The 12,288-nt window shown below is 44.3% G+C and overlaps 1 protein-coding gene across 7 annotated transcripts in view; it reads right to left on the minus strand.

The window, feature by feature from the left end:
* Positions 1–12,288, minus strand: part of MOB3B (MOB kinase activator 3B) — a 237,140-nt gene that overhangs the window by 30,410 nt on the left and 194,442 nt on the right. For 2 of the 7 annotated variants that reach the window (XM_070053169.2, XM_008250610.5), the window contains exon 4: positions 3,886–9,163. The exons of the other annotated variants lie outside the window; for them this stretch is intronic. In XM_070053169.2, the coding sequence (XP_069909270.1) occupies positions 9,134–9,163 (30 nt within the window). In that variant the 3' untranslated portion in view covers positions 3,886–9,133. Of the gene's footprint in view, positions 1–3,885; positions 9,164–12,288 lie in introns of those variants that run through there. 7 annotated transcript variants of the gene reach the window in all.

The following is a 12,288-nucleotide window of genomic DNA, read 5'->3' on the forward strand; positions in this document are numbered from 1 at the left end:
TTATCCATACACAGGGCTGGGTAGCCCATTTTTCCAGCCATTGTTAACTTCTCCCACTAGAAGAAGTTAACACTTCATCCACCTCATCACTGACTCAACATTCTAAGCTTCTTTACCCAGGATTTGCCTTCACATGGAATCATATGGGCCAAATATCCATGTTGTACATTTATGTGATTCTACTTCTCACTCTAACAGCCCTAATTGAGGTAATTAACCTTTAGATTAATAAATCCGAATCTGTGAATTTGCTAATTGTTTCTTCCTCTTGTGAATATCAACCAGCATTCAGTTCTTAGCAATTCAAAAATATACATTGTGGAGGCACACATAAGCATAGTCATGAGAAAAAGCCATCCGTATTTGTTTCTAAGTTAATAAACACAGCATTTTTTGAGATTGGGGTGGACATTGTGGCAAAGCAGGTCAAACTGCCTCTGGGGACATCTGCATGCCATACTGGAGTGCCTGGGATCAAGTTCAGCCTCTACTTCCAATCCAGCTTTCTGCTAATTTGTCTGAGATGCAGTGGATGATGGCCCAGGTACTTGGGGTCCTGCCACCAACATGGAAGACTTGGATAGGCTCTGGCTCCTGGCTTTGGCCTGATTTAGCTGTGGCTGTTGCGAGCACTTGGGGAGTGAAACAGCAAGTAGAAGATCAATGTCTGTATGTCTTTCTCTCTCATTCTACCTTTCAAATAAACAGAGAGAAAGAGAGAGAGAGAGACTTAGACTCTTATCCCATGCTGATTTGCTAACTTATGAAGTCATGTCTCAATCACAATTCTCTCTGGAGCAGATTTTCAACTTTATCTAGTTATGTAGTAATGTAATTATAAATAAAATCAAAGTTCAATTAGATTGACTTTGGCTTCCTCATTTAGTTTTTAATCTGTAAGTGACTGGGAATTTTTACTTGGGTTTTGTTTTCATGAAAACTCAATTAGATGATTAGTACTTCATTAAGACAACAAGAAGTTTTAAAGTAGCCTGTTCCCTTAAAATCTATTTAAGAACAAAAGAGAATTAAAACCAGATAAGCTGTGTAATTGTAGTAAATGACACCACATTGCTTCACAATGACCCTGATTTATCATTTTAGACATTGTAGCTGATAAGTTCACTTGGAAATAGAGCTGCAGACAAAGAAGTTAGGATAATGAAAACACTGCACAGATTTAATGATTGCCTTAGTTTCCATCAAGGAAGTAAGTGTCTTACAGTACAAAGTTTTGTTGTTGGGTAGGAAGACTGAAGGCATCTGGCTTGAATTCATTGATTCTAAGCTGTTTTTCATCTATCATCATTAATACAAGGCTGGTTACTAGAGAAAATACAAGAATAAAGCAGATATTCTCTATAAAGGATAAATTAGCAAATACAGTGGTCTCCTGAGTGTCCTCTAGATGTGGCACGAGGGGCTGTGACCAAAATGCAAGAAATGTGAGCTGCTGCTGCCTGGGGGACAAATGGGGCTGACTCCTTCACGTGGATGTAGGCAATGTGACCCCTGGGGCAGCCACTTCCTGCCACCTGAGACAAGAATCTGGCATTACAGATCAGGTTTCACAAGAGAAGCCCAAATTCCTGCCATTTAAGTGCCAAGTTTTCTGATTTTTAAATAGTAGCTGTCTTAAAAAAAAAAAAAAAAAAAAAAAAAAACTATTTGGTCAACAATTGCAAGCCCAACAAAACATGCCCACAGGCTACATTCAGTGTATAGTCTGCCTCGCTGTCACATCTTGGTGTTCATTTTAGACAGTGGAACTGAAAACAGAGGAATTCCTTTTCTTGTATTCGTGATTGGGTTCCAGAAGTCTCCCCCACTAGAAGTCACCCAGTTTAATTTTTTAATTCTTTTGACAGGCAGAGTTAGAGAGAAAGGTCTTCCTTCTGTTGGTTCACCCCCCAGATGGCTGCTACGGCCGGCACGCTGCGCCAATCCGAAACCAGGAGCCAGGTGCTTCCTCCTGGTCTCCCATGGGGTGCAGGGCCCAAGCACTTGGGCCATCCTCCACTGCCTTCCTGGGCCACAGCAGAGAGCTGGACTGGAAGAGGAGCAACCAGGACAGAATAGGCGCCCCAACCGGGACTAGAACCCGGGGTGCCAGCACCACAGGAGGAGGATTAACCTAGTGAGTCATGGTGCTGGCCCAGTTGTTTCATTTTCTGACACCTTTTGTCAGGTACAGTATTCTATTGATTTTAGCAACAGTGGCTGTTATTTGAGTCATCTATCATTGTAATTATCAATATGCTACATCAATATACAGAATTTAAATACATGCTTTTTTTTTTTCCAATTTTGTTACCTTATTCTCCTAAATAATTACAAGTTAAAGGAACAAATCTATAAGCCCAGTTTGCAGTTCAGAAACCAGAAGCATGGAACAATTAAACTACTCACAGTGAAACATTACAGCTAAGAGCAAATCAGAAATTAAAACTCAGTTTTATTTACTCTGATTTGAGTCTTAGTTATGATATAGTTTATTTTTATGTGAGTTGATCATCCAATTAATATGGAACCTCACCATAAAAAAAATAAAAATAGGGGCTGATGCGTAGTGCAGTGGGTTAAGACGCTACTTGCATTCGGCATTTCACATCAGTGGGCCAGTTTGAGTCCTGGCTGCTCTGCTTCAAAGCCAGCTTCCTGCTAATACTCCTGGGAAAGCATCAGAAGATAGCCCAAGTACTTGTACCCCTACCACCCACGTGGGAGAGACCCAGATGGAGTTCTGGGCTCCTGGCTTCAGCCTGGCCCAGACTTTGTCACTGTACAAGGTCATTTGGGGAGTGAACTAACTGATGTCACTTTGTCTTTCAAATAAACACAAAATGTTTTTAAAGAATATACAAAGAGGGGCCAGAACTGTGGCATAGCGGGTAAAGCTGCCATCTGCAATGCCGACATCCCACATGGGCGCTAGTTCAAGTCCTGGCTGCTCCACTTCCAATTCATCTCTCTGCTGTGGCCTGGGGAAGCAGTAGATGACCCAAGTTCTTGGATGCCTGCACCTGCGTGGGAGACACAGAAGAAACTCCTGGCTTCAGATTGGCGCAGCTCTGGCCATTGTGGCCAACTGGGGAGTGAACCAGCAGATGGAAGACCTCTTTTTCTTTCTGCCTCTCCTTCTCTTCTGTGTAACTCTGACTCTCAAACAAATAAACCTTTTAAAAAATATATACTTAAAGTTTTTTGGAAAATGCAAAAGTTTATTTTGATTTTGATGAAAGGAATTTGAAATTCATGCATTTTTTCCATTATATGAATTTTTCATGAAATTTCTGAAAACCCCTCATAAAACATTACTCTGTGGAGAAACTAAATTACATGCTTGATGTCTTTCTGAAAAATTATGTAGGCAAGATAAAGAAACATCTGCTAAAAGGCAATGGTGGCATACATGTGTTTTCAAATGGAACTTTAAAAAATGTTTACTTCCATCTACTTCAAAGGCAGAGCATCACAAAGAGAGATCAAAAGATCTTGTATCTGCTGGTGTACTACCCAAACACCTGCAATAGCCAGGACCTGGCCAGGCTAAAGCCAGGAGGCAAGAACTCCATCCGGGTTTCCCATGTGGGTGGCAAGGACCCAAGTTCTTGAGACATCATCTCTTGTCTTCCAGGATGCATCAGCAAGAAGCTGGATTGGAAGTGGAGGTGCCAGGACTCAAACTGGCACTACCTATGGCACAAAGACATCCCACGTGGCAGCATAACCTCTTGGGCCACAACACTGACCCTTTCAATGAATTCTGAATTAGTTTTTATAAAATTAAATGTCCCTTATATTTACTGGTCTCAGGACCACTGAAACATAAAGAATCTATTTGTTAAAGAAATAAATCGAGCATTAAAAAAAGACAAACTAAACGATGGTTATACGTTTTTATTTGTGACATTTGAATTCCTAAGTTCACATAGAACTGATTTGATAAATATCTTTAATTTTTCTTGCTTTTCTAATTGATTTAATTATGTTAGTCTGCTTTTCTTACAGTCAAATTCTTAATCCAATTACAATTGGAACTAAAAATACAGTAAGTATTTTTTTCCAGATGTAGGTAAAAAAGATACAGGAAAATGTTGTAATCAGAACACTAGAAGCTAGTAAAACAGCTTAATTGTTTGATTAGAAATGGATTCTTCTCTCCATAAGTTATACAAATCCTTATATAATCATCAAAAACTCTTACCCCAAATTAATACCTGCACAGGGGGAAACAGTTTGTTATAAAAGTTTTGCATTGGTATACTTTTTAAAACATAAAAGCAAACATTATTCCAAAACACACATTGTTTGGCTAATTCTAGAAGAGAATTATCAATTTCTTCAAGGACCAAAATGATCAGAGCAGGAATGACAATATTATCCAAATGATCCTCTATCTCACTGTAGCGATTGTGTCTTTGTACATCTTTCTTGAAGACATGGCCAAATTTTTCCTATAATATTTATTTTACTCACAGTGTTATCCATGGGTTGTGGAAGGGATAGAACATTAGAGATTAGAAAAGATGAGACAAAAAGATGAGAGGAATCCTATCCAAGACCCTTACTGCTTTGCCATTTACAAAAGTGAGTAACCAAAAGAAAAACCAACACATTGCAATCTCATGAGGAATGTTAAAAGGAGAAGGAAAGGAAGGCAGCCCAAAGTGGTAGGATAGCATAAAGAATTTTGTGTGGGCAATTAAAATAGAAAAGCAAATTTCTAACTGTATAAAAAGCAAGCCAGGACTCAGGAAAGACACAATATAGTTTACAGAAGGCATAAAGTCATGTATTGTGCTCACCGTTGGTCACATCCATAATGCTGAGATGGCGAGAAGTGTGAAAAAGTTTTAAGTTGAACTACAGAATTGTTAAACAATGGAGCAACAGACTTCAGAGAGAATAGTGCTGTTGGAGAGAGAACTCTAAAGCAAAGACTGCAGGACAATCAATAAGATTCTTCATTTAACAGGCAGGCAAATAACACTCTCACTTATTTTTACTAGTCCTATATAGTCTTCAGATCTCTCTCAATGGGGCACAGCACAAAAGATGGGCTGAAACTCAAAATCAGACTTTGGCTTGAATTGCATGGAAGGATTTCAGGTGCTGTAAATTGCTCACTCGGAGACTCCAAAGGATGCCATAGGATTTCTATGCTTAAAGAACTGGGAGGAATGTTACTGACACAGGTCGGGAGGTGGAAGGGATGCAGTAAGGAATCTGTCAAAGTTTCTTTCTCTCATCCTGGTTTTCAGAGTGTGCTCTTAGCAATGAGAAACTGCCCAACAAAGAGAAAATTAACAACCTATGGAGCAACAATGACTCTAGAGCAATGTTTCTCGGTCTTCTTTTTTCCCCCATGGACCAGATGGTTTCCTAAGCATCTTCACCACGCCCTGTGTCGTCCCTGGTGAAATTCCAATACCATAATAGATACTTCATACCTTTGTATGTACAGTGGCCCTCTGGAGGGCCTCAGCCAGTGTCAGGTCTATGACTTTTTCCCTCAAACAACAACTGGCAATCGCCCTTCCCAAGAACCCATAAGGCTAAATGCGAGGGCACTGATTCCAGGGGGAAAAGTTGTATGTATTTCACCTCTGGCTCTATTTCAACCAGGACCACGCGAATGCTCCTAAGCCAGCAGACTGAGGCACTGCCTACAGGCGGCACCTTCCTGCTTCTCCTTCCAGCTCTCACTGCTCTAGGATCTCATTGCAATGGTTATGCTCTTTCAAAGTCCCGTGCCGTGAGAATAAGCAATGAGCATCCATAATATGCAAGACTCCCACTCTATAATCAAATGTACATGTACTCAACTGTGAAGCTCCACCATGCATTATGGGACTTAATAAAGCCTGGATCTGGCAGGTAACGCCTGAACTTGCAGATCCATCTTAATATCATAAAGAGACAACTAGACAGTATGTGCATTCTGCCATGATGCAATAGAAAGGAAACATCTCTTAGATGGTATCCTTGAAAAAAAAAACAAAGTTTACTATGAATCTAACATTGAAGAAAGAATCAGAGAAAAAAATTAAGACTTTGGGGACAGCGCTGCGGCTCACTAGGCTAATCCTCCGCCTGCAGCACTGGCATCCCGGGTTCTAGTCCTGGTTGGGGCGCCTATTCTGTCCCGGTTGCTCCTCTTCCAGTCCAGCTCTCTGCTGTGGCCCGGGAAGGCAGTGGAGGATGGCCCAAGTGCTTGGGCCCTGCACCCCATGGGAGACCAGGAGGAAGCACCTGGCTCCTGGCTTTGGAGTGGCGCAGCGTGCCGGCTGTAGTGACCATTTGGGGGAGTGAACCAATGGAAAGAAGACCTTTCTCTCTGTCTCTCTCTCTCTCACTGTCTAACTCTGCCTGTCAAAATAAAAAAAAAAAATTAAGACTGTGGGACATTCCATAAACCACCTAGCCTATACTCTTTAATGTGTCACAAAAGATACCACACACACACACACACACACACACACACACACAGAACTCAACTCTACTGAAGGAAATTAAAAAAAAAATAGACAACTAAATGCAACATGTGATTTCTGATTGAGCCCTGGATTTTTTTTAAAAGAATTCCAAAGAATATTTTGGGGGCAACTGGAAGATTCTGAACATGAACTGTATTCAAATATTAGATAATAGTAATGCAGTACTGGGGTTCAATTTCTTGGATGTGATAACGATATTACAGATGGAGAGGGCATCATTCTTACAAATATGAGAAACATGGTGAAATATTTTACAAGTTCATGATGGCTGCAGCTTTCTTTGCAATGGTTCAGCAGTAAGAATGCATGTTCATGAAGAGAAAGCGAATGGGGTGAAATGTTAACGACTGGAGCATTCAAGGCGATAAGGGTCCTCGTTGAAATCTTTCCACTTTGTTCCCCAAGTAAAAAGAAAAAACAGGAGACAGAGCCAAGTTGGGAGAAGAAGCAGGGCTGTCCATGTCTGACCCAGCGACTACACAGGCCTCAGGGGCTGCGGGGCTCAGATTCCCCACCCACATTAAGAGAAACTGGGAAGATGCCAGTAGGCCAAAGAGATGAAATCACCTGTGAAGATTTTCTTCCTAATTTGCCAAACAGAGAAACACCATAATTAAAAAATAAGAACAGTTTGCCAGCATTTACCCTAGACAAATTGATTAGTGCAATTAGCAATATAACCAGGCAGAAATCGTTCCAAGAACTTTAAAAAACATTTGGATTTTTATGCTTCTGCATGTGGATTTTTAAACTGAGTGGAAATTTCATACACACAGTTAACAGTAAATAAAAGAATTTGTGACAAATGTCTTAAGATTCCAGCTTCCCATCTGACAAGATATTATTGAAATGCAGGAACATTCAAATTTTTAACACTAAAATCCTGTGGTTTTCCATGGTACAGAGTTACAGAGGTCCTGGAGGGCGCACGCTCCACACTGTCATTTCTCTGTCCCACCGTTCTGCAGTCCCAGGTGATGCTGTGTACTGCACAGGTCAGAAACTGGGGGCTCTTGGGTCCCTAGGACATTCACAGCCAACAGCTCAGAAACACCTTAGCCGATCTTGTCTTCTCAGAGTTACTTAGGAAGCAAGAGGAGGAGGATGTCTATTGTTGATCAGAGCACAACAACACCGAGAGAGGTAGCAGCATTTGGATTCCATGAGACAACCTTTGTGAGACTCGAGGCGAGGGTCAGCCTGCTTGCTTAAGGCGACACAGAATGCCACTGTGCCCATCCAGGCAGCCCTTTCGTAAGTTTGGACAAATAAGAGTTCACGCTTTCCAGCAATCTTGGCAGCCAAAAGTGGCTGTTCAACACAAAATCAAACAAAATCAGAGTTGTTGAGTTATTCTTTAATTACTATTACATTGAGTGCACTAATACATTCTTATCTACGTCCCTTCACCAACTGGTACTTTGTTAAAGCAACTGATCACCGGAAGTGTCATCACCCCCTCGTCACAGGCTGTCAGGACCATTACAGTTTAGGGAATGAATCAGAGAAGGCAACATTTCATCAACTAAACCTCGTTTAGATTTCAAAAGGCAGGCTGCACTACAGAATGCGTCATCCTGTCTACTGGGGGAGGAGCACTGGACAGGATGGAGGAAGGAAGGTAGCTCCAGTGCCACTGTTCCCTTAGCAACGGTGGCACAATCACAGGGGGCAGACATCAGCTGTGTGCCACAACACAACACGGCAGAGGGGAAGGAAACCTCAGCTGGGTTGAGGAGCACCAAGGCAAGGCTCCAAGTCACCAGGCCGAGTGGTTAACCCACATGCACCCCATATGCAACTGTCCTCTTGCTTTGTCACGGAAATGTTAGGATTCCGTAGAGGCAGCCACAACCCCCTGTCCTTTAATAAGAACAAACACCGCACTAAGCAGGCCTGGGGCTCCTGCTGGTCATTCTTGGTCATTTACAGATTTCTTGGATGAAGGAACATCTTCAATGGAAGAGACAGGGAATGACAGTGGTTATCAAAAATACATTCGGATCAGGCGAACTGGTAACGTGTTAGCTTCACGCTAGTGACCAGCCTCCTCCCTGCAGTTAGCAGTGATGACCCTGTCTGGGCAGAGACAAGCCAGCGCACGGCGTGGTCCCTGATAAAACTGCTTGTGTGGCTTCAGGTCCCGTGCCACGTTAAACCACAGGAGCGGGACAGCAGCGCTCAGAGACCTGAAAGCAAGGCTTGTTAGAGAAGAACTTGCTGTGCAGCCAGAGTTCCAAAACTCACAGGAGCTCACAGAAGCCGCCCGCAGACAAGACAGGGGCGTGGAAAAGTAGGAATGCGCATCTCAGTCTCACAACCCGAATTCCAGAAAGCTCAGGCGGCAGGTCACGGGCGGCAGGTCACGGCGGAACGGGGGAGTGCAGTCTTGCTCCTGGACGGTCCTCAAGCCAGAGGGTTCAGGCTGGCCCTTGTTCCCGGTGTGGAGCCCCCGGGGCCACAGGTCTTGGCTAGCAGCACTCAGAGCATTAAGAGCACACGGAGTAAGCAGGACACGTCGCCGGGAACCGCGGCTCCCTAAACCCCTGCTCCTGGAAACAGGGGCACCATCAGTCAGGAGGGCTCCCTCCTGGGCTCAGGACTCCGGGAGGAAACAGCATTCCTTTCTTCCGCTAGTGACACATCCTGCTCGTCATCTCCTTCTGGAAAGCAAGGGGAGAAGGGAGGTTAGGAGAAACCAGAAGCAGAGTAATGATCTGATGGGTTGAAGACACTGCTGGGGCCTCGGGACTCTTTACATGAAAGGTTGCACACACGCCCGTGAATGAGGCTCAGTGAGGAAGTGTTGCACTTGGTCGGTAGGTTCCTTTCCTCCAAGAGCTTGTTTGGGCCATCTTGCCCAAAGTCCAGGCTGGTTTTTCTGAAAAACTGCAAAATCTGAAGCCTCTAGGCAGCTGGAGTTGCAGAACAGCCATCTGCTTCGGGTGGAGAACAAGTGCTCCAGTTGCCCCAGTCCCCACCACTCCCAGCTCTCTCTCCAAGGAGACAAGTGTCACTTACCAGTGGATAGGATAACTGGATTTGGGCTGCTACTTTTCTTAGGGTAGAGAACAATTTCTCTTGAGCGATGTTTCAACCAAAGATCCCGAAATGAAAGATGACTTAAGCCAGGACAAGCGGGAGGGAGGGTGTGTCTCAATGGAAATGAAGAATATGCCAAAGTGTTTCTCATGCAGCCATCAACTTCACCCGCCTGGCTCCTGTGGGCATCTTCAGATCCCACATGTGCCAGCATCTCTTTTCCTCTGGCACTGGGCACAGCTGAGTCCACTGCCTGTGGCCTGCTTCCACCACATCCTGCTCTCCACCTGTTACCTGGCTAATCCAATGCAGGCAACATGACTCCATCTGCCTGGGTGGCCTGACTCCTGGCCCAGCCCAGTGTGGACATCTTCTTTTTTAAGATAATTTATTTGAGTGGCAGATGGAAAGAAAAAGAGCTCCTATTCACTTGTTTCTCTCCAAATACCCACAATGACTGGGGCTGGGCTGGGGCCAAAGCTGGAAGCTGGGACCTCAATCCAGGTGCCCAACGAGGGTGGCAGAATCTCAACAACCTGAGCCATCGCAAAAAATGGCCTACATGAAAGATCTCGTGAGTGAGATCCTGGTGGAAAGAACGGGCCATCAAAGAAGTAGGTAGCTTTCTCTGAAGGGAGGAGAGAACTTCCACTTTGACTATGGCCTTGTCTAAATAAGATTGGAGTTGGGGAACTCAAAAGGCTTCCATAGCCTTGGCAGCTCATGACAAGAGCCTCAGGTGATTACTGACTTCATAAATAAGAGTGTCAATTGTTAAATCAACAACAGGAGTCACTGTGCACTTACTCCCCATGTAAGACCTCTGTCCTTAATGTGTTGTACTATGAGAATTAAGATAATTCTTAATTATCTTAAAACTACTACTCAAACAGTACTCTATAGTTTGTGTGTCTGTGTGGGTGCAAACTGTTGAAATCTTAGTATAGAGCTGATCTTCTGTATATAAAGATAATTAAAAATGAATCTTAATGAAGAATGAGATAGGAGAGGGAGTAGGAAGTGGGACAGGAGTGGGGGTGGGAGGGCAGGTATGGTGGAAGAACCACTATAATCCAAAAAGCTGTATCTACGAAATTTATATTTATTAAATAAAAGCTTTAAAAAAGAAAAAAAAAAACACACTTGAGCCATCACTGCTGCCTCCCAGGGTCTGCACTGGTAGGAAGAGTTAGGAAGCAACCCAGGCAGTGCAGTGGGGGAAGTGGAATCGTACTGCTCACGGCCCACCTGCACCTCGATGCACTCTGGGGTGCATGCATGGACTATGTCTCTTGGCTGTCCTGACCGAGAGCAAGGAAGTACCAGGAGTGTGAGGAAGAAGAAATGCTACCTGAACCACTACCTGTGCTCTCCCCTGAGTATCTCCCAGCCCTAACACGGCGCCCACACAGGGTGGCAGCTCCTCGTTCTCCAACAACGGGCTGGGAAGCAGGCTTGGGAGCTTTATGCCATTTGTCAGATTGGGAGGATAGATTTTACGTCACTTTCATATGGTGACTGAATTGCTTTTGAGCTTCACGTGGGGCACAGCAGGCTGCGGCTGCTGCCTCTCTTGCAGGCTACAGCATCCCAGCCTGGAAGACAGGAAACCCAGAGTAAATGGGCATGAGGATGGAACTGCCCAGGTACCGGGAGGATCCTTTTGCTTGAAAATGATAACAAAGTGTTGGTTCAAGAAATGAAAACATCCAGGCCAGAACCAGGCACTTGTGCAAGTCTGCAACGTTATTAATTTTAGGCAATTACATACAAATACATATGTGGGAAAACTAAATGACCATTTACTTGTGCTTTTTACTTGGGTATGGACAAGATGCTTGGGACATAGGCTGCTGATCTCCAGGAGCTACAAACCACCAGGGACAAAGAGCAGTGGACCACAAATTAAAATACAACAGCACGAATGCAAATACAGTAGGGGGCCTCAAGGCACAGTGGAACCAAACTTGTGTCTGTCAATCACACTTCAGACCTTAGCTGGGATGGCCCTGTGTTAGGGACATCTGACCCTCTTCTGTGTTCTATAGCACCCGCTTCACAATTGGAAAGAGTCCATCACTAGTTTCACCCCCGCTCCCAAACTCATCCCACGTCGGATCCCATAAGATCCAAGAGGGAAGGAGCTGCGTCTGCTGCTTGCGCTCAACCAGTGTTTGTTTAATTAAGGAACGAAGAGTCCCTCAGTCTTCCCATCTGTAAAGTGGAGAGAGTGATGCGCACCTGAGATTACCAGGAAGGTCAGAATTCTACATACACGGACTCAGGACAAAATCCCTTCCTGATCCTTCCTGTAGAAAGCCGGCAGGAATCGTCCTTCCTGGGCGGCCTTCTCTGATGATGCGGCCACTGAGCAGGACCCCCCCCCCCCAGTGTAGAAGGAGAAGCCTGATGGGTGATGGGGGCCCTGGAGGGAAGGGGTGACAGCCTGAGGGAGGACAGGCTTGGGGACACGGCCGGGACCCAGTCTTCCGGCTGGAGCAGAACAGTGGCCACAGCATTCTGTGGACATGGGGACTGGGACAGGTAAGTACACAGCTGTGCAATAAGGGCCCATGCACCTGTTATGAGGAATGCATATAAATGAGAACAATCCTAGAAAAAGTCTGCTGGACCTCTCTTAAGCTTCCAAAAGTTCTTGTGTTTGGGGTTAACTTTCAACGACAGAGATGGGAAAAAATAAGGTGGAAATGCAACAAGCATATGTGAATGTGTGTTTATGTGTATG

Source organism: Oryctolagus cuniculus, chromosome 1, assembly GCF_051225735.1.
Source record: "Oryctolagus cuniculus isolate XC-2025 breed Fujian yellow rabbit chromosome 1, ASM5122573v1, whole genome shotgun sequence".
Taxonomy (NCBI): domain Eukaryota; kingdom Metazoa; phylum Chordata; class Mammalia; order Lagomorpha; family Leporidae; genus Oryctolagus; species Oryctolagus cuniculus.